The sequence below is a fragment of the Myotis yumanensis genome, unplaced genomic scaffold (assembly GCF_028538775.1).
Source record: "Myotis yumanensis isolate MYYU_CA2020_CCGP unplaced genomic scaffold, mMyoYum1.0.hap1 SCAF_5, whole genome shotgun sequence".
NCBI lineage: Eukaryota > Metazoa > Chordata > Mammalia > Chiroptera > Vespertilionidae > Myotis > Myotis yumanensis.
Genome location: NW_027223756.1, coordinates 6,002,184 through 6,020,127, shown reverse-complemented (window position 1 = coordinate 6,020,127; position 17,944 = coordinate 6,002,184). Strand labels below are relative to the sequence as shown.

The 17,944-nt window shown below is 58.9% G+C and overlaps 1 protein-coding gene across 1 annotated transcript in view; it reads left to right on the top strand.

Annotated features, from left to right (window-relative positions):
• The window catches only part of FGF18 (fibroblast growth factor 18), a 31,309-nt gene extending 15,600 nt beyond the window's left edge, over positions 1-15,709 (top strand). Inside the window, exons 4-5 of the mRNA XM_070417075.1 lie at positions 8,463-8,569; positions 15,285-15,709. Coding sequence (XP_070273176.1) covers positions 8,463-8,569; positions 15,285-15,551 — 374 coding nt within the window. The 3' untranslated portion in view covers positions 15,552-15,709. The remainder of the gene's footprint in view (positions 1-8,462; positions 8,570-15,284) is intronic.
• The last annotated feature ends 2,235 nt before the right edge of the window (positions 15,710-17,944 follow it).

The window sequence follows — 17,944 nt, the reverse complement described above, 5'->3', positions numbered from 1 at the left end:
CTCCTCTCACCCAGGTCTCTCTCCTCTGGGTCCTTCTCCCTCCCTCCTGCTCTTCATCCCTCCCCCTCTGTGTCTGGTCCTCTCTGCCTGCCCCCTCCCTACCATCTCTGTCCTTTCGGCCTCCTTCCCTGGACCCCAGCTCGCGCCCCTGGTCCCCACCGCTCCCAGGCCCTCTGCTGCTGCCTCTGTGGGGCCTCCGTCCCTCCGTGCCCCCCCCGGACGTCTGGCTGTGCTGGGCAGACCCAGGTGGCGCTTTTCCCTGGGAGCTGCTGTCCAGTTGCTGCCAGGGAAGGGGCAGCTGGCTGGCCCGGGCGGGAGGGAGGTGCCCTCCTGGGGAGTGCCCCCAGCTCTGGCTGGCCCCTCCAGGCTGGGAGAGCACAGCGGGGACAGACTTTGGTCTGAACCATCTGTCCACACCCTGAGACAGGAGGCAGGAACTCGGGAGGGAGAGGCGCCTGTGCAAATAGCAGGCCCTTCACTCCAGAAGCCACTGGCCCCCATGTTTCCTCTGCCCCAACTAGAGACCCGGGGAGTCTCACTGCTGTGTGCCCTCAGGCAAGCCCTTGGCCTCTCTGGGCCTCAGCTTCCCTCCTGGACATGACCAGGGTGGCGAGAGCAGTGACCGCGTGGGAGTCACCGAGGGCTCTCGCTCAGTGTGATGTTGGCTCAGTGGGTCTGGGGGCCCGGGCCCAGCTTTTCTCACCAGGCTCAGGTGGTTCTGGTCCTGCACGTGGAGGGTCTGGGGCCCAGCCCATCTTGGCCGCTTCTCCGGCTCCATGAACTCGGGCGTTAATAAGTCCCTCTCCAGGAATATGCGCTTCGCTCCCTTCCCACCCCCCCAGCACCCAGGGCAGCACGGGGCCTTGCTGGCACTGAGGCCACTCCATTTAAATGTCGCATTAGAGACACAGATGGGGGGATGGGACCCCATCTGTGAACCCCAGAAAAGGAAGCGAGACAATGGAGCCAATTGAGGCTTCCAATCTAGATAATCAATACCAATATTATTGAGAGGGTGATTTATGTGGCCAAGCCACGCCAGGAGGACGGAGCTGTGTCGGGGGCCTGCCCTACCTGTGGGGGAGGGGCAGCCAGTAGTCCCTGGTCAGGGAACCCCGGGTGGTTCAGGAAATTGCTGGCTCCATCTCAGGGCCCGGCCCCGTGGAGCGAGTGATGCCATCAGACTCGCATTCGTACCCGGTTGGAGCCCAGCCTGGGAGTTTCAGTGAAGATCAAGCACGAACAGGATCCTATTCATGCCTGGAATCTGGCATCCCCACGCACACTCCGGACCTCAGATCCCATGCTAGACTCCGTGGGCGGGCACGGGGTGCAGGCGCACCCCGGGGTGCCCTGCCCAGGCGCTCTCGGCCTGCTTCAGGGCAGTGAGCAGTCTGGTGACATCTGAGGGGAGTCGGCGGGGCACCCGCAAAATGCCGTCCTGCAAGAGGGTCTCCCCGTGCCCCTGGCTCCGTGGATTTTCCTTTCAAGAGCCTGGGTCACGGGGTCCCCTATCCCGTACTCACTCCCCTGACCAGATCTGGCCATTTCTGCCCCTCTCGCTGTGGTTTGAGCCTTGGGTGCTCCTGAGGGCTCCCCATCTTCCAGTATCAGCTTGAAGGTGACCCTCGGGGGACCCCTCCTCCCTCAAGGGCATTTGGAAGTGGAGCTGGGAGGGATGGGCCCTGACCTTTGGCTCTGTGGGCTTCTCTGCCCTCAGGAAGTGAGGTCACGGCAAAGACCTTCGCTGCCCACCTTTGGTGTCCACGCACTCGTTCCCCAGGAAAGGGACTGGTGTTGGGGAGGAGCGAGGGGTGGGTAGATGGGCTGAGACCAAGACTTCTGGGTTGGTCAGCCTGGGTTTGAGTCCTGCCTGGGTTTGAACTCCGTCACTGTGTGCCCTGGGACTCGGTTTTCTGAGCTGTGAAATGGGGCTGGTTTATGTGGCTCTGCGGGAAGATATGTGGGGAGGGCCGGGGCTTCTGCTGAGCTGGTGATGAGAGTGGCAGGGCCTGCTCCAGTCCCCGTCACCTGTGGGCTGGCTGGTGTGGCTGAGGCAGCCGAGACCCCGCTCTCTGAGCCCGACGCCCAGTGCTCACCCTCCACACGAAGCCAAATGCAAGACGGTCGCTGCTCCCAAAGGCTCTCCTCTCACTTCGAATGCATCCAGGTCAGGGCAGCCTGGCTCGTGGTGGCCGCTCCCACCCCAGGCTCTCCGCTCCATTCTGCGGCTCTTGGATGTGCTGTGCGTTCCCAGCTGGGAGCCTTTGTGCTGGCTGCCCCCTGGGCCGGAGAACGCTCCTCTCCAGACACCTCGTGGCTCCTGTTCAGCTGTCCCCTTGCAGAGAGCGCCTCCCCCGTCCCCGCCCGGGAACATTTCTCGTGCTAGCACTTCCGCTGCCTGGCGTTCTGCTATCTGTTTAGTTATCACTCTCCGCCTCTCCTGTTACAATGCACACTCACTCAGGGCAGGGTTTTTGTCTGTTTTGTCCACTGCTGTGTCCCCAGGCACAGAGCCAGCCATAAACAGGTGCCCAATCAATGCCCGAGCCAGTGCACGGATGGCTCACGTGTGCTTCCGGGAGTGCTGAGGGCAAGGCTCCCCCAGGGCAAGTGCCCCGCGCACAGTAGGTCCTGCCGGCCAGTCAGCTTCTTACTGTGCAGCATAGCCAGCTTCCCCTCGGGGCTCTCCCAGCTGGGAGGGGCACTGATTCTCAGTCTAAACCCGTGCCCTCTGAGCTCATGTCCCACGAATTCTGTCCCCAGAGGAGTGGCCACCCACACCTCGCTGACTCCACAGCTGAAACGGCCAATTAGAGCCACAGTGAGGATGATATATAGCCCCGGATCAATCCTATTGATTCTTCCCCTCTTCCTCCCCGGCGAGCCCACGTGGCCGCCAGCCTCCTCGGGGACTTGGGGAGAAGGAGAGCCATGGGCACCTCTGGAGAACGGCCATCGCGTGCGATGCTGAAACATCTCCAGAAAGGACCCCTTCGCCCCTGCCCCCGGCCCTCTCCCTTCCTCCCGACCCGGCCCCCTTGCAGCGCGGAGGAAGGGAGCCTGATTCCTAGGCCCTCCCGGTGCCTTTGTGGCAAGGACAGCTCCTCGCTGCAGGGCGACACCTGGAGAGCGGCCAGCAGCTCCGTCAGCATTAGGAGGTAGCGGCCAGCCTGCTGCCGGCCGCCCTGCGCCGGCCCACGTGCCTCTCCTGGCTCCCGGCTCCCCCGGGGTGCTCACGGGTCTTGGGGTTTACGCGGAGGCTTGGCAGGTGGAGGTGGGAAGAAACCCGTTCCGGCTCCCCCTCGCTGGGTCCTGTTTTCCCGTGTCTCTCTTTGTACATGTCCCTCTGCTTCTCCCTTCAAACCAAAGGCTTCAGACCAGAGATTCCCGCTAGGGAATCACGGTGGGATCAGCCAATCCATCACCCAACCAATCAATGTCCCTTCTCTGTTCTGGGCCATCACAGGCCTGCCGCTGCTCTGTCCCCCTCTGCCTACCTCGAACTCTGCCTGTCTCAGACTAGCTCTGGAGTTAATACTCTGCCTGTGTTCAAATCCTGGCCCTACTGTGTGACTCTGGCAAGGAACTTAACTGCTCAGTGCCTCAGTTTTTTCATTTGTAAAAGGGACATAACAGGGCATCCCTCTTAAGGTTGTGAGTAGCTAGTGAGACATTCCACAGTCAGACTCCAAGCACAGAGCCCAGCAGAGGGTAAATGCTTAAGTAAGTATTAGCTGCTATTTAAAAAATTACCATTGTTACGCCATCCACTTCGGAGAAACGGGGGTGGCGTGGGGCGGGGGGAGACAGCGTGTGTTTATAGAAAGGGCTTTCTGGCCAGTTCCTTTTTCTCCCACTCTTTTCCCTTTTCTGCTTTCCTCTCTGGATGCTGCAGCCTGGGAGCTCCTGGCCCCCAGCCATAGGCAGGTGCCGGGCTCCCGCTCTGTGCAGAGTCTGCTGAGACTGGCTCCGTTTCCTTTCAGGGGCCTGGGTCACGGGGTCCCCTATCCCGTACTCACTCCCCTGACCAGATCTGGCATTTCTGCCCCTCTCGCTGTGGTTTGAGCCTTGGGTGCTCCTGAGGGCTCCCCACCTTCCAGTATCAGCTTGAAGGTGACCCTCGGGGGACCCCTCCTCCCTCAAGGGCATTTGGAAGTGGAGCTGGGAGGGATGGGCCCTGACCTTTGGCTCTGTGGGCTTCTCTGCCCTCAGAAAGCGAGGTCACGGCGAAGACCTTCGCTGCCCACCTTTGGTGTCCACGCACTCGTCCCCCAGGAAAGGGACTGGTGTTGGGGAGCAGCGAGGGGTGGGTAGATGGGCTGAGACCAAGACTTCTGGGTTGGTCAGCCTGGGTTTGAGTCCTGCCTGGGTTTGAACTGCATCACTGTGTGACCTTGGGACTCAGTTTTCGGACCTGTAAAATGGGGATGATAATAATAGTTCTAACCTCATGGGATGGTTGTGAGGATTAAGTGAGACAAGGCATGGTAGGTTGTTAGAACAGCGCCCAGCACATCATAAGCTCTAAATTCATTCTAAATGAATGTAAGTTACTGATACTTCCTAGGGAGGCAGAACGGAACAGGGCCTTACAGGCCACCTAGCCCTGGCCCAGAGAGGGACAGGGTGTTTCCCTTTGTCACACAGCAAGTCAGAATATGTGATGGTCGCCCCGAGGCTGGGAATGGGTAGGTGGGAGCTCAGAGACCAGGGAGTGGCGGGAGAGACCCCACCCGTGGGGAGCAGGGGCCGAACCTCTGCCCTGCTCTGCCCAGCTGTGCCTTGGGGCAAGTCTCTCACCTCCCTGAATCTCATGTTCTTCATGTTACTCATCCCTCCCTCTCAAGTGAATTGATGCATTTAGTCAACTTGACTGATTGGTCATTTACTGGGAGTCCTGGATGGGCCAGTGCTGGATGGAGATCACAGCGGTGAATAAGACAGGTCAGGTCCTGCGCGCATGGAGCGACCTTTGGTGAAGACAGACAATAAAAACGGTAGCAAATAAGACAATTGGAGAAGAGCTCTGAGGACAGTGGAGCAGGGGGTGGGGGTGCTGGCTGGGGGAGGCTAGTAAGACATTACACAGCATGGCCAGGAGGCTTCTCTGAGTAGGTGACACTTGCGATAAGTCACTAGGGGAAGCTTTGGGCAAAGCATTCTCCAGTGAGAGGGAACAGCCAGTGCAAAGGTCCTGAGGCTCCGGTGTGCGGGGTGTGTTCGAGAGGAGCAGCAAGGGGGCTGGCTGGCTGGAGGGCTGTGGGGAGGGGCAGGAGGTGGGATGGCCAGCAGGCACCGGATCACGCACCCTTGTGGGTCCCGGTAAAGGGGCTGGATTTTCAGTGGGTCGGAGACTCCCCGGGGGCCTTTCAGCAAGGATCCCCCTGGCGGAGGCGTGGAGGGGAGACTGGTGAGGGGCAGGAGCGGCAGAGGGAGGAGGCTATTGAATTGTGAAGACTGGAGGGGCTGCCAGGGTGCTGAGGAGGTCTGACGAGGAGGGGGGTGAGATAATGTCATCGCCTCCTCCCGCCTGGCCTGGTACAGGCCTGAGAACAGAACTGAGCGGCGAGGAGGGGTCTCGTCCAGCTGCACTTGGGCCTTGGGCTTGGGGTTTGGGTCATGGAGGGAAGGGCGTTGACGCTGAAGACCAGGCAGGCTCTGGGGAAAACCTGGCCTGGGTGGGTGGGGTCTCCCCCCCCCCCCCCCCCCCCCCCCCCCCCCCGCTTCTCTCTCTCTCTTTCTGAGAACTGCTGCTGCTATTACTCCCTAAAGACTTTACATAATTCTGGCCCGGCTCCCTCCTCATTATGTCATGCGCGCCCAGTGGAGTCTAGGCCAGTCCATGGCTTGCTGCGGTTGGGGGAGAACAGACTTCTGGCTCCCCTGGCCCGGCGGCCGGCACAGACCCTTCCCACACTGGGGTGGGGGCGGCTAGGCTTTCGGGGGTGGGCGGGGGGGGGAGGGAGGTGCAGTCCAGCCTCAGCCCCAGGCCCTTCGGATGCTCCTGCAAAGGCCAGGGCTGCCTGCGGTGGGCTTGGCCGTGGCTGATGAGTGGGGGAGGGCTGTGTTCGGAGCTAGTCTCCCTGAGCCGGGGTCCTCCCCTGGAGCCCAGGCCCCAGCAGAAGGAGGCAGGAGACCTGGAGTCGGCCCTCCTCAGTTCCCTCCACTGTAAAATGTGGACAAAATACTCAGGCGTGTGGGGATGTGTGACTTCAGATCGGGTGGCAGTAGGAGCTGTCCCCTGCTGGGAGCCACTTAGGGTTGCTGCGCCCCAGCCCTGTGGCCTCATCTCCTTCCTAGTGGCCCGTCCTTGCCCCTGTCCTAGAGCCTGCCCCAGTCTCAGAGTCAGGATGGGGTTGAGCCCCTGCCTCGCACAGGTAAGGAAATGGAGGCTCACAGGGAGGGGGTGGAGGTCACACGGCCCAGGATGGCAACACCGGAAAGGGAATCAGACCCCATGAGTCCCAGCCCAAGGCCTTGTCTGATGTGTGGGGTGCCGGCGACCCCCGAGGCCGCTGAGGAAGTTCAGGCTGGGGGCAGGTGTGGTCCCCCTCCGCCCTTTCGCACGCACACCTGACTTTTCACAATGTGCGTATGTTTTTCTTTTGGGAAAACAGTTTTGTTTTGCGGTTGTTAGGACCCTTGAACAACAGGTACGGAGTTTCCCCCCACCCCGCCCCTGAGGACAGGCGCCAGCCCTTTGCAGCATCGTTCTGGGTAGTCCTCATAGTAACCATTGAAGATCAGGGATGCTTGCCCCCATTTTACAGGCGGGGAAACTGAGGCCCAAGGTCACGCAATTGGGCCAGCGACTTAGACTCAGGTCTGTGCTGTCCAAAGCTCCCACCTTCCCTGACACACGCTGCCTCCTTCCGAAGCTCCTGGGATCGCAGACCCTCCTGATCCCACAGCCCATCGCCAGGAGGGTCTGCGATCCCAGGAGCTGTGAGGGAGGCAGAGAGCCCGGCCCAGGGCTGCTGGCATGTTTGGGCCTGGGCCCCAGGGACCGAGCTTCCAGGGAGAGTTATCGGGTATTTGAATTGGGGGAGCAGCGGGGGCCTGTAACCCCTATCTCTGTGTTGGGGAATGTTCTTGACTCGATGTTTACTAGGGATGGGGGAAGGTGGAGAGAAGAATGTGCCCTCCCCCTTGTTTCTAGAATTACTAAATTCTTGTTAGATCTTTAAATTTTATGTAAATTCTTCTTTTTTTCCGTGGAAAGGTGGGGTATCATATTTTAATTAGTAGTGGTGTCAAAGGAGGGCTAGATTAATTATTGGAAATCCTGCTTTCCAGATGGTTTTAATTTTCACAGCAGGGCACCAGGGTATATATTTTTAATTTTTTTTAATTAAAATCATACCTCGTGTATTTTAGGGCCACTGAGGTCCGCTCTTTGTGGCTCCAAGGATACTGTACTGAGGGCTATGATTTTTGTTATGGAGAAGCGAGTCCCCTGTCACTGAAATTAAAATTTTGTGGCTGAGGGAGGGGCAGGTGCTGGGAAGCAAAGGGTCAGAGATGGGAGGGTGAGAATGGGAGGGTCACAGGCAGAGAAGGCAAGGAGGGGGCGGCAGGGGATTCGGGACCAGAGAGGAGAGAGCGCTCGGGGAGTACGGAGAGAAAATGGACGGGCAGAGGGCGGGGAGGGGTCTGGACACAGCAGGCCTACCAAGGGGCAGTTCGCCTTTGACCTTCAAGGTGTTGGGGGATCAGCTCTGGAGACCCCCACCCTGAGGAGCATTGGTGATATAGGGTGCGGTTTCCTACTCAGGACCAGGGGGCATGGGTCCTGTTTGGGACGTCTGGGCTCCTGGGAGTTAGGTGATGACCTTGATTGAGGAAAGTGGAATTCTGTAGACGGCCTCCCCTCCCCGGGCCTTCCCCACGTCGTGTGGCAAAGGTGCGGAGGCAGGAGGGGGCACTCACATGTTTTCCCTGGAGGAAGGAGCCTCTGCCGTCCCCCAGGGTAGGGTGTGTGCATGCGTGTGCAGTGCGTGTGCAGTGTGTGTGCAGTGCATGCATGTGCCTGTGTGTGCTGTGAGAACTCACATGCATTTGTGTGCCCTTATCCCAGAGACTGCTACTGCTGATGTGTGGGGTTATTTGTATGGCTCTCTGCCCTGCTTTGGGGAATGGAGCCAAGGGGCTGGGGGTGCTGAGTGATGAGGGGAGAAGACACCCTGGTATTTAGCCACAAGGGGCAGAATCCTCACTCGCTGGAGCCATCTGGGTCCCAAGTGGAGTCGAGAGAGGCTGGGGGTGGGGAGCAGGTGGGGACGGCTTCCCTGTCCCTGCCTGGAGGGTGCTCGAGGGGGACGCGGCAGAAGCCTCTCCCAGGCCTGGTGTCAGGGATGTGGGGGTCCAGGACAGGGTCAGGGATCCTGCCGCTGAGTCTTTAGGCCAAGCCTTTGCCCTGGTAAAAAAGCATGTCCTTTTTCTGCTTCTGCCTTTCGAAGCCCAGCTCCTAGTGGAGACAGATACCTTCGGCAGTCAAGTCCGGATCAAGGGCAAGGAGACGGAGTTCTACCTGTGCATGAACCGGAAAGGCAAGCTGGTGGGGAAGGTGAGTGATGGCCGGGGATTCCGGGCATTGGGGCGGGTCCTCCCTGGCCGCTCTGGGCAGCTGGAACGGGGTGCCAAGGCCATGGTGCCCCAGATGGAGACAGGCCCCGGTGAGTGTGGGTGAAACTCCCCCTACCATCTGTCCTACCCCCCTACCCCCACCCCATTCCCTGCCCCACTCACGCAGTATCCGAGGCTGTGACTTTGGGGGGAACGCAGGGCCCCGATCTCTCCTGGGGGATGGGGAGCTCTGGCTGGAGAGGGGGTGAGTCCCCTCTGGAGGGGGCTCTGGGGCTCCCCGCCTGCAGGTACCTGCTGTCTGGGGACAGGGAAGCGGCGGCCGGCCGAGGGCTGGGCTGCAGCGGTGTTTTAACAATCGCCAGGCTCCCGAACCCAGCCGCCGTGTCAGCGTCAGCGCCGGGCCTCACGGTTCTAGCATTTCAGGGAGATTTTATTACTTTGGAACGGGCAAGAGAGCTGCATGTAACAAATTAGGGCAGGGGTGGGGGTGCGGCCGGGTGGACCCACGTGCCAGGCCTCTGAACCGCCACCGATGCCGCTTCTCAGGGTCCCCCCTTCTCTCTGGCTGAGCTGGTGTGTGACGCACACACGCGCGGCCTGTGGGTGTTCAGGGGAGGAGTGACGGGCAGGACCTCTGTGTGGGATCCCGCCTGCAGGGACCCTCCCTCCCCCAGTGTCCAGCCTGGATAATGGGGGGTCTTCTGCTGCAGGTGGAATGGGGGTGCGGTGGAGAGTGGACCCAGATGCCAAGGAGGATGGCGTCCCCTGCTTGTGGGCAGGGCCCTGGCTGGTTATTTACATTTATTACACCTAGTTGGGGGTTACCCAAGTCTTGTATAAGCCATGCATTTATTTATTTATTTATTTATTTATTTAAAAAACCTTTATTGTTGAAAGTATTCCATTGCCCCCTCCTCCCCCTCCTCCCCCATTGACTCCTTCTAGCCCAGCCCAGCCCTAAGCCATGTTTTTTATTTCCCCACTCATCCCTCTTGCTGCCCACCGTACCCAAGTGGCCGGGGACAGGTCACAGGCCAGGGCCCGAGCCCAGGCATGGTGCTCGTTGTTAATAGTAGCGGTGCCAGCAGCGCCCTTCACTGAGCACCTGCTTTCTGCCAGGCACCCAGCAGGCGCGCTGCCCAACGATCCCTGCCATCCCCGCTTCGCAGATGCGACAGGGGCCCCAGGCCCGGCCCCAGGCCCCTCACTAGAGCTGGGAGGGATGCGGAGCCCAGTTTGGAGGCAGAGATTCCAGCCGCGCCGCCCACACCAACTGCAGCTTCCCAAAGGGCAGACAGAGTAACAGTAATCGCGGCTCAGGGACGCCTAGTGGCTTCAATCAATGATTCACTTTCCGTGTCTGGAGGCCCACGGCCCCGGGAGCGCAGGGTCCGGGCAGGGGCGGCGGCCCCGCTGGGGCGCTTTGTTCTCCTGCCGCCCGCCCGCTGGGGCCGCCTCCCAGGCCCAACCTGCTCGCAGTCAGTGGGAGCTCGGCCTTCTTTCTTTTCCTCTCGGAAGGAGGGGTTCGCAGCGGCTGCCATGCCCAGTGCCCGTGCGCCCCTCCCTCCCGTCTGCGCGGTTCCCGGCATCTTGACCCCAGGAGGGCCCTCGTGGGGTCAAAAGAGCAGCCCCGTCCCCTCGGGCCGTCCGCCGCCCTCGCCCGCCTGCCGGCTGGCCGCTGAGTCACCGCTTCCACAGGAGCTGGCTCCGATTTCCTGCCCCTCTCCCTCTCCCGTCATTAATATTGGGGACGGTTCAGCTGGAGGCGAGGGAGCTCGGCGACGTCCAGGAGGACCGCCCTCGCTGGGCTCCCCATCATCTCCTTCCAGGCTTCTGTCTTCTGGGCTGGCCTGGGGGGCTCCAAGGGCGCCCCCAAATCCACCTGTCCCGACTCTGCCAGGGGCAGGTCCCCCTGTTGGCCTCGGCGCCCCCTCACTCTCTCTGGCTCCCACAGGGGAACCCTGGGCCCAGGGCTGCGGTTTGCTGTTCTGCCTTCAGACTCCCTGGCCAGCCAGGCCTCAGGCCCTGCACTCCCCTCCTTCCCTAGCCCGGCCTCCGGCCTGGCCTCAGACCTTACCCCAGCTCTCCCTGAGGTTCCAGCTCAGGCTCCAGCGCCAGGCCTGTCCCCACTGCCCACCCTCAGCTTTCTAAAGCAGCAGGGGTCGGTCTCCCCTGCCCTCCAGCCCAGCCCAGTTCAGAACCTGTCCCTGTGTCCTCACCACCCACTGGAGAAAGGCCACACTCCCTGGGGCGGCTCCCGGACCTCAGACACATGCTACGGGCAGGGCTCTGCCAGCCTCCACCCCCTCAGGCTCTGTACACGCGGTGCCCTCTTCTGGGACTGCCTTTCCCTCTGCCCTGCGTCCTGGCTCATCCCCAGCAGCCTCTAGCTTGGCTGACCCCTCAGTCACCCGCCCACCTGGGAGCCCACAGCCCCCCACACAGCCCTCTGTTGCTCATCTGCTCACCTGGGAGTGTCTTCAGACCTCCACTCCTCCCATCTGGGTTCCATTTACCTGCCCCAAAGTCTGCATGGGCACCAGAGAAATGGAAGTATGGTTATTGCTTTCTGAGGATTGCCTCTTACCCTGTAGCCAGCGTTACCCACATCTGGCCAGGGAGTCCACGTGCCCGGACCTTGCTGAGCCTCAGCGTCCTCACCTGTGAAATGGGAATGATGATGCTGGCACTTCGAGGCATTGACTTGTTAAATGTTAGTTCCCTTCCCCTCGGAAACTCGGAAACCAGATCACTCAGTCACTCCTTCGCCTGTGGGCGCCTGGGCCTCAGCTTGGGCTCCGGCTCCGTTGCAATGGCTCAATAGGACAGCTTTCTTGGGCCGTCCTGACCCTGGGTGCCAGCCTGGCCACAGCTGGGCACATCATTGGGCCCCTAACCCAGCCTTTCGGGTACTCCAGGCCCTTGGCTGTCGCTGCTCTCTCTGCTGCCTTGTACCAGCCATGTGCCCAAGCCCTGCCCGAGCCCCTGCCTGCTCAGGCAGCCCCTCCCCTCCTCCCCTCCTCTCCTCCCCTGGACCCCACATCCATCTGGCCCAGGAGGTCTGCTTCCTTTCATTCCATAAATAGTTGTTGAGTGTGGTGCATTATGTACTAGGCTTTCCCCCCCATCTCTGGAGACAGATGAGAAAAAAAAAAAAGGTGTTTCTTTCCTCCTCTGTCCCCTCCCGTGTGATCCCTTTTGGGGCAGCATAGGCCCCCAGACTGGGGGAGGCGGGGGCGGGAGGATGGTCCCTGCCCACCACCACATCTCTGTGAAGGCTGCTTTGGTTGTGATTGAAACCCAATTCAAACTGCCTTAAGCAACAAAAGGAAAATTCTGCCTGTGTAACTGAAAACACCCAGAGGCTTGTTCTAGTTTCAAATAAGACTGGGTCTAGGGGCCAAATGACGTCATCAGGATTCACATCAAATGGAAGGAACGGTACTCCAGTTTGGGCAGAAGGAGGCTGGAGGTGGCAGTGGGGGAGACGATCAAATTCCAGATCCCCGAAATCCTGCTGATGTGCCTTGTCTGAGCCAATGGAGTCAGCACTGCTGGGGTGAGCCCAGCCACAGGGGTCTCTGAACCTCAGCAGGCCACAGCGGGGCCACAGAGGTCATCAGGGGCGGGGGCCAGGTCCAGCCCAGGTGTGGCTGCGTGGGCGTCTCATCATCTGTGTCTGAGTGGGCGTCTCATCATCTGTGTCTGAGTTCCTGGTGGGAGTATGTGACCACCACAGGCCCATGGCCACTCCCAGGGGCTCCCAAACTCTGGGGCATTGAGAATTTCAGCCCCAAGCCCAGCTCCCCAACCCTCTAAGCCAGCGGTTCTCAACCTGTGGGTCGCGACCCCTTTGGCGGTCGAACGACCCTTTCACAGGGGTCGCCTCAGACCATCCTGCATATCAGATATTTACATGACGATTCATAACAGTAGCAACATGACAGTTATGAAGTAGCAACGAAAATAATTTTATGGTTGGGTCACCACATGAGGAACTGTATTTAAAGGGCCAGAAGGTTGAGATCCACTGCTCTAAGCAAACCCAGGCGTGTGTGAGTACATGTGCCAGGCACTGTGCTGGGCCCTGCACATCCTAGAGCTTGCTTCATGCTGATGTGGCTGTGTGGGCCTGGGGAGGGGAGGTGTTTTGATGGCAGTGCCCATGCTGCCATGCCTTCTCTCCTTGTGGGTGTGTCTGGAACTGGACGGAGGAGAAGCGAGCTGCAGTGGCAAATGCAGGTTCAAATCCCGGCTCTGCCGTTTACAAGCCCCATGGCCTTGAATAAGCCCTTTTGCCTCTGTTTCCTTCCACCAGACAGAGTCTAATTTGGTGGGTTAAGAGGATTAAATGAAGTGATGGATGTGGAACTGTCTGGCCTATGGTTGACAATTAATAAATGCTGAATGAATGCGTAGGGAGATGGAGTGGGCCAGGCACAGAGCTCTGTTCCTCTGCTGGCTCTGTCCCTGCATCCCCAGGAGGGGCCTCTCCTAGCTCATGACTATCTGGGGGACATTAGCAAGGGATCCAGGAGGCCAAGTCTATTTTCTTTCGGAGGGAAACCCTTTCCCTGTGTCGCTCCCACCATGTCTTCCCCAGCAGAACTCACATCCATTCAACCACGAGAGCTCTGGGCAGCCCTGTCTGGGGTTACGGCCTGTGCTGAGCCATGAGAATAGCCGAGAAGCAGTCCCGCCCTCCTGACGCTCTTGGGCTGATGGGCAGGCAGATATGGAATCGCTCTGTTGGGTGGGGGGTGGGAGGAGGGATGGGTGCCAAGGGGGGGGGGGGGCGTCTAGAAGATGGAGTATGTGAATCCAATACAGCTTGATGCTTGAGTGGAATCTTGAAGGAAGAGGCAGAAATACCCAGGGAGGGAGGTGGCAGTCAGGGAAGGCTTCCCAGAGGAGGCAGCTACTGCACTGAGCCTTGAAGAACGAAAGCCGTGTTCCAGGCAGGCTTTCTAGGGTGGGGAGGCAGCATGGCGTGGCTTTTGTTCATTTGCTCTGACTGTTCCATCGAGACCGGCCAAGGGACCTGGACGCAGGTTGGACAGGCAGCTTCCAGAATTATTCATGGGGGACTCAGAGCCCAGAGACCACTCCCATCTCCCCCCACCCCCTTGCACATATGCTCTGGCTTCCCTCACCACTCAACCCGCCCTTCTGTCTCCTGGGTCCTGCGTGTGTCTCCCCGCCCCGCCCCGGCCTGCTCGGCAGCCTCCTCGAAAGATCGCGTCCTCCAGAGAATGTTTTCTTGCCCTGCCTGTCCCTTTCTGCAAAGTTCAGCACTTTGCAGAGCCCAAGCTTGCCCTCCGCTCAAAGGTGAACGTTCCTGGAAGCCCCAGCCTGTTTTCCACTTCAAACAAAAGGCTGGAGCTCGCACCTCCGTCTCCGCGCACAGCCAGCCGCGCTGCTTCCAACTTGGCCCGGCATCCGTCCGTAACGAGGAGTGGGCCCGGCCCGCATTTGGAGATGTTCGCTGGAAACTCCGGGCTGCTAATTCAGGCTTCCAGCTCTGTGTTTCCCACTCTCCCACTTCGAGCACCTCGGCTGCCTCGGGTGGAGACTCAGAGCCTGCCGCCCACCACCTTCTGTCCAGGCCAGGCCCCAGGAGGGCAGCCAGACCAGCGAACCACCTGGTCTCCAGCCATAATTTAGTCCCTACTGTGCGCCACGCTCAGATGAGCACCGTTCCTCACTTTCCTATGACACAGGGGTCCCCGTCCCTGTTCGGTGAGGCCGGGAATCCGAGGTTTGGAGCGGAATGAACCAACCTGAGGTCGCACAAGGAAGCCTTAGAGTTGACTCAGCTCCTGAGTCCGAATCTCGTGCTGCTCGCCCCGCACGGTCTCCCAGGGAGGCCACGCGTCTGCTCGGGAGCCAGACGTCTCCGAAGCCAGGCTACAGGCTCCGGAGTCTGGCCACGCTAAAGCTCTAATTCTGGGAGGCTGTTTACAGCAAACATGGAAATGCAGCACACGCCACATTAAAATGTAACTGATCTTTAACGATAACAGTGGTGTCGAGCGGCAGTCGAGTAGCTGACTTCATGTCAGGTTTCGGGCACACCTGCCGGGACTCCCCCCTCTTGCAGGTGCTAGAACACAGTCTCAGTGGTTCGGAGGACATGGGATAAACTGGCCCACGTCGCCGTGGTAACTGGAGCGTCAGGGGCAGCCTGGTGCAGAAGCTGAAGGATGCGGCCAGGGCTTGGTTGCTCTCGTTCTCTTCCTCTGGACTTGGCTTCCTCCATGCTGGCTTTGCTGTCCCATAGGATTTCCCCTCGTGGTGACCAAATGGTTGCCTTCCCTTCAGCCTTACATGTTCCCCGAGTTTACGGCAGCCTATGTTTTTAGCCATGGCTCGTGCAGGGGTCTCGAGGAACATGGATTGGATGGCCCTGTCCCAGGAAATCATGTTTTGATTGGCTGCGTCTGGGTTTCTTGTTCTGATCGAGTGGAGGTGGGGGCTCCTGGCTGCAGGGTAGAGAGTGGGGGAGGGATGGGCTTCCGGATGATCACGGGAGCCTGTTGCATAATTGTAGCAGGGGCCAATACAACACGTTCACTTCACACACCCAGGGCGTGACGTTGCTGAGGCCAAAGTTTGGGGGAGGCCCTCTCTCCTGTGCTGCCCGGCACACCCGCCCTGCCGTTCTCACCTCCCCTCCTCCTCTCTCCCCCCCGCAGCCCGACGGCACCAGTAAGGAGTGCGTGTTCATCGAGAAGGTCCTGGAGAACAACTACACGGCCCTGATGTCGGCCAAGTACTCCGGCTGGTACGTGGGCTTCACCAAGAAGGGGCGGCCGCGGAAGGGCCCCAAGACCCGGGAGAACCAGCAGGACGTGCACTTCATGAAGCGCTACCCCAAGGGGCAGGCGGAGCTGCAGAAGCCCTTCAAGTACACCACGGTGACCAAGCGGTCCCGGCGCATCCGCCCCACGCACCCCGGCTAGAGGCACAGAGAACTGCACCAGAGGAATATTTTTACATGAAAAAGAAGGAAGAAGCTCTATTTTTGTACATTGTGTTTCAAAGAAGACAAAAACTGAACCAAAACTCTTGTGGGGGGAAGGGAGGGGGGGCGATAAGGATTTTATTGTTGACTTGAACCCCCCCGCCCCCCCCCCCCCCCCCCCCCCCCGCCGATGACAAAGACTCACGTCACGCAAAGGGACTGTTGTCAGCGCACAGGTGCTTGTCTCTCTCAGAACAGACAACTCTAAACGCGTCCCCGGAGGAGGAGGACTTGAATGAGGAAAACGACACTCTGAGAAACCAAAGTCCTTTTTCCCAAAGGTTCTGAAAGCAAAAGAAAAAAAAAGCAAAAAAAAAAAAAAAAGTAGTAAACCACCCCCCACACCCCCCACACAAAGAACTCCCCCTCCTTTTCCAATCTCCTGTCCTTGCCCCAAACTCCAACAAAAATCGCTCTCTGGTTTGCAGTCATTTATTTATTGTCCGCTGCAAGCTGTCCCGAGACACCGCGCAGGGAAGGCGTGCCCCTCAGAATTCTCGGCGCCTCGACCTCCGACGACAGACGGCCTCGTCCAATCACGGTGACCCTGCCTTGCTCGCAGCCTGCAGGATGCTGCTATGGGCCTTCCGTGACCCACGTGACCTAGCACACCAATGATAAGGGAATATTTTAAAACCAGCTATATTATATATATTATATATATATAAGCTATTTATTTCACCTCTCTGTATATTGCAGTTTCATGAACCAAGTATTACTGCCTCAACCATTAAAAACAATCGACAAATTATTTAAAAAAAAACAAACCACGAGGCATTGAGTGGTGGCCGGGGGCAGGGCAGAGCAGCCCTCTTGTGTTTCGTTCTTCTTGGTCTGTGGTCTTTGCACTGAGAGCTGGGGCCTTGCTCATTCATTCATTCATTCACTCATTCATTCATTCACTGATTTATTCAACACCTGCTATGCTCCTGGCACTGAGAATGCAGCCTTAAACATGGCAGATGGCAATCCTGGCCTTCAGCGAGATTACATTCTGATGAGCCATTGGTTCGATGATTGACTCAGTTGTACAGTCGCATACATATACTCTCACACCATTTACTCAGCATCTCTGATGTGCCAAGGCTGTATTTGAGGCCCTGGGGATTTATCAAAGAACACAAGAAAAAAATCCCAGCCCTCAGGGAACTTTTACTTAGCATAATTCATTGTTTCATTCATTGATCCATGGATTCATTTATTCAATATACCAGTATATCTCCTAAGTCCTCACTAAGTGCCAGGCACTCTTTTAGGTCCTGGGAATTCATCAGAGACCCAAACAGACAAACAATAAAAATCATGCCTCATAGAGCTTGCAGGGCAGGGTTTACTCAGCGAGTCATTTGTGGAGTCCACTCCGGCTGAACAAGCCAGGGCGGCCCCGCTCTCCTCCGCTCAGAGGGCAGGTCAGTGGGGGCCTGGTGTTTCCCTCCTTGGACCCTCATGGGCTGGAGCACAAGGAGTCTGTCTGGCCTCGTCGACTCCCAGGACCTGTTCTAGGTCTTCCCAGGCTGTCCAGGAGCTCAGGGAGAGGCCGGTGAGCAGACTGGGCAGGAGATTGGCTGAGGTGGGTCCTGCTGGGGTCACCTGCCTCCCCGCCAGGAGAGGTCTCCCGTGAAGCCCTGTGCAGAGAGGAGGGGGCAGGACAGGGCGGGACGAGTACCTTCTCTGCAGGGGGTTCCTGGCTGTGGGGGGCTTGCCTGCCTCTGAGCTGTGTTCCCTCTGCAGCCCACGCCCACCTCGCAGCACAGGCGGAGCCCACCCGCTGGCTCTGTCCTGACTCTGCACCGAGTGTGTCTCTTCGTCCCCGGGCCCCGTCCCACGTGCCTGTCCCGGCCCATCTCCTTAGGGCTTCAGGTGCACAATCTCCTCGTGACCTCAGGACAGCCTGTGAGGAAGGTTCTGTCATTATCCCGGTTTCATAGACGGGACTGAACTCAGAAACGTTAAGTCGCTTTCCCAAGATGACAGAATGAGAACGTGATGGGGCCGGTATCCAAATCCTAGACTCTCAGGACTCTAGTGGGTACCACTTGGTCAGTGCCTACGGGGTGTCAGCCCCCTGCTGGGTGCCTCACGTGCAAGCCTGGACGCCCACCAGACATCCCTGTGTGGGACGCAGGGACTCCTGGCCTCCACGCCTGGCAGAGGAACACAGGGGCTCAGAGAGGTCATTGCGGTGCCATGGCCTCCGTGAGTAGGACCCTTGGTGATGATTACAGTGATTGTGGTGGTTGTTTCCTGAGCACCTAGTATGTGTTAGTTCCATTCACATTCTACTAATTCTACTTAAACAGTAACCCTATGAGATGTGTGTGTGCTCTGTTC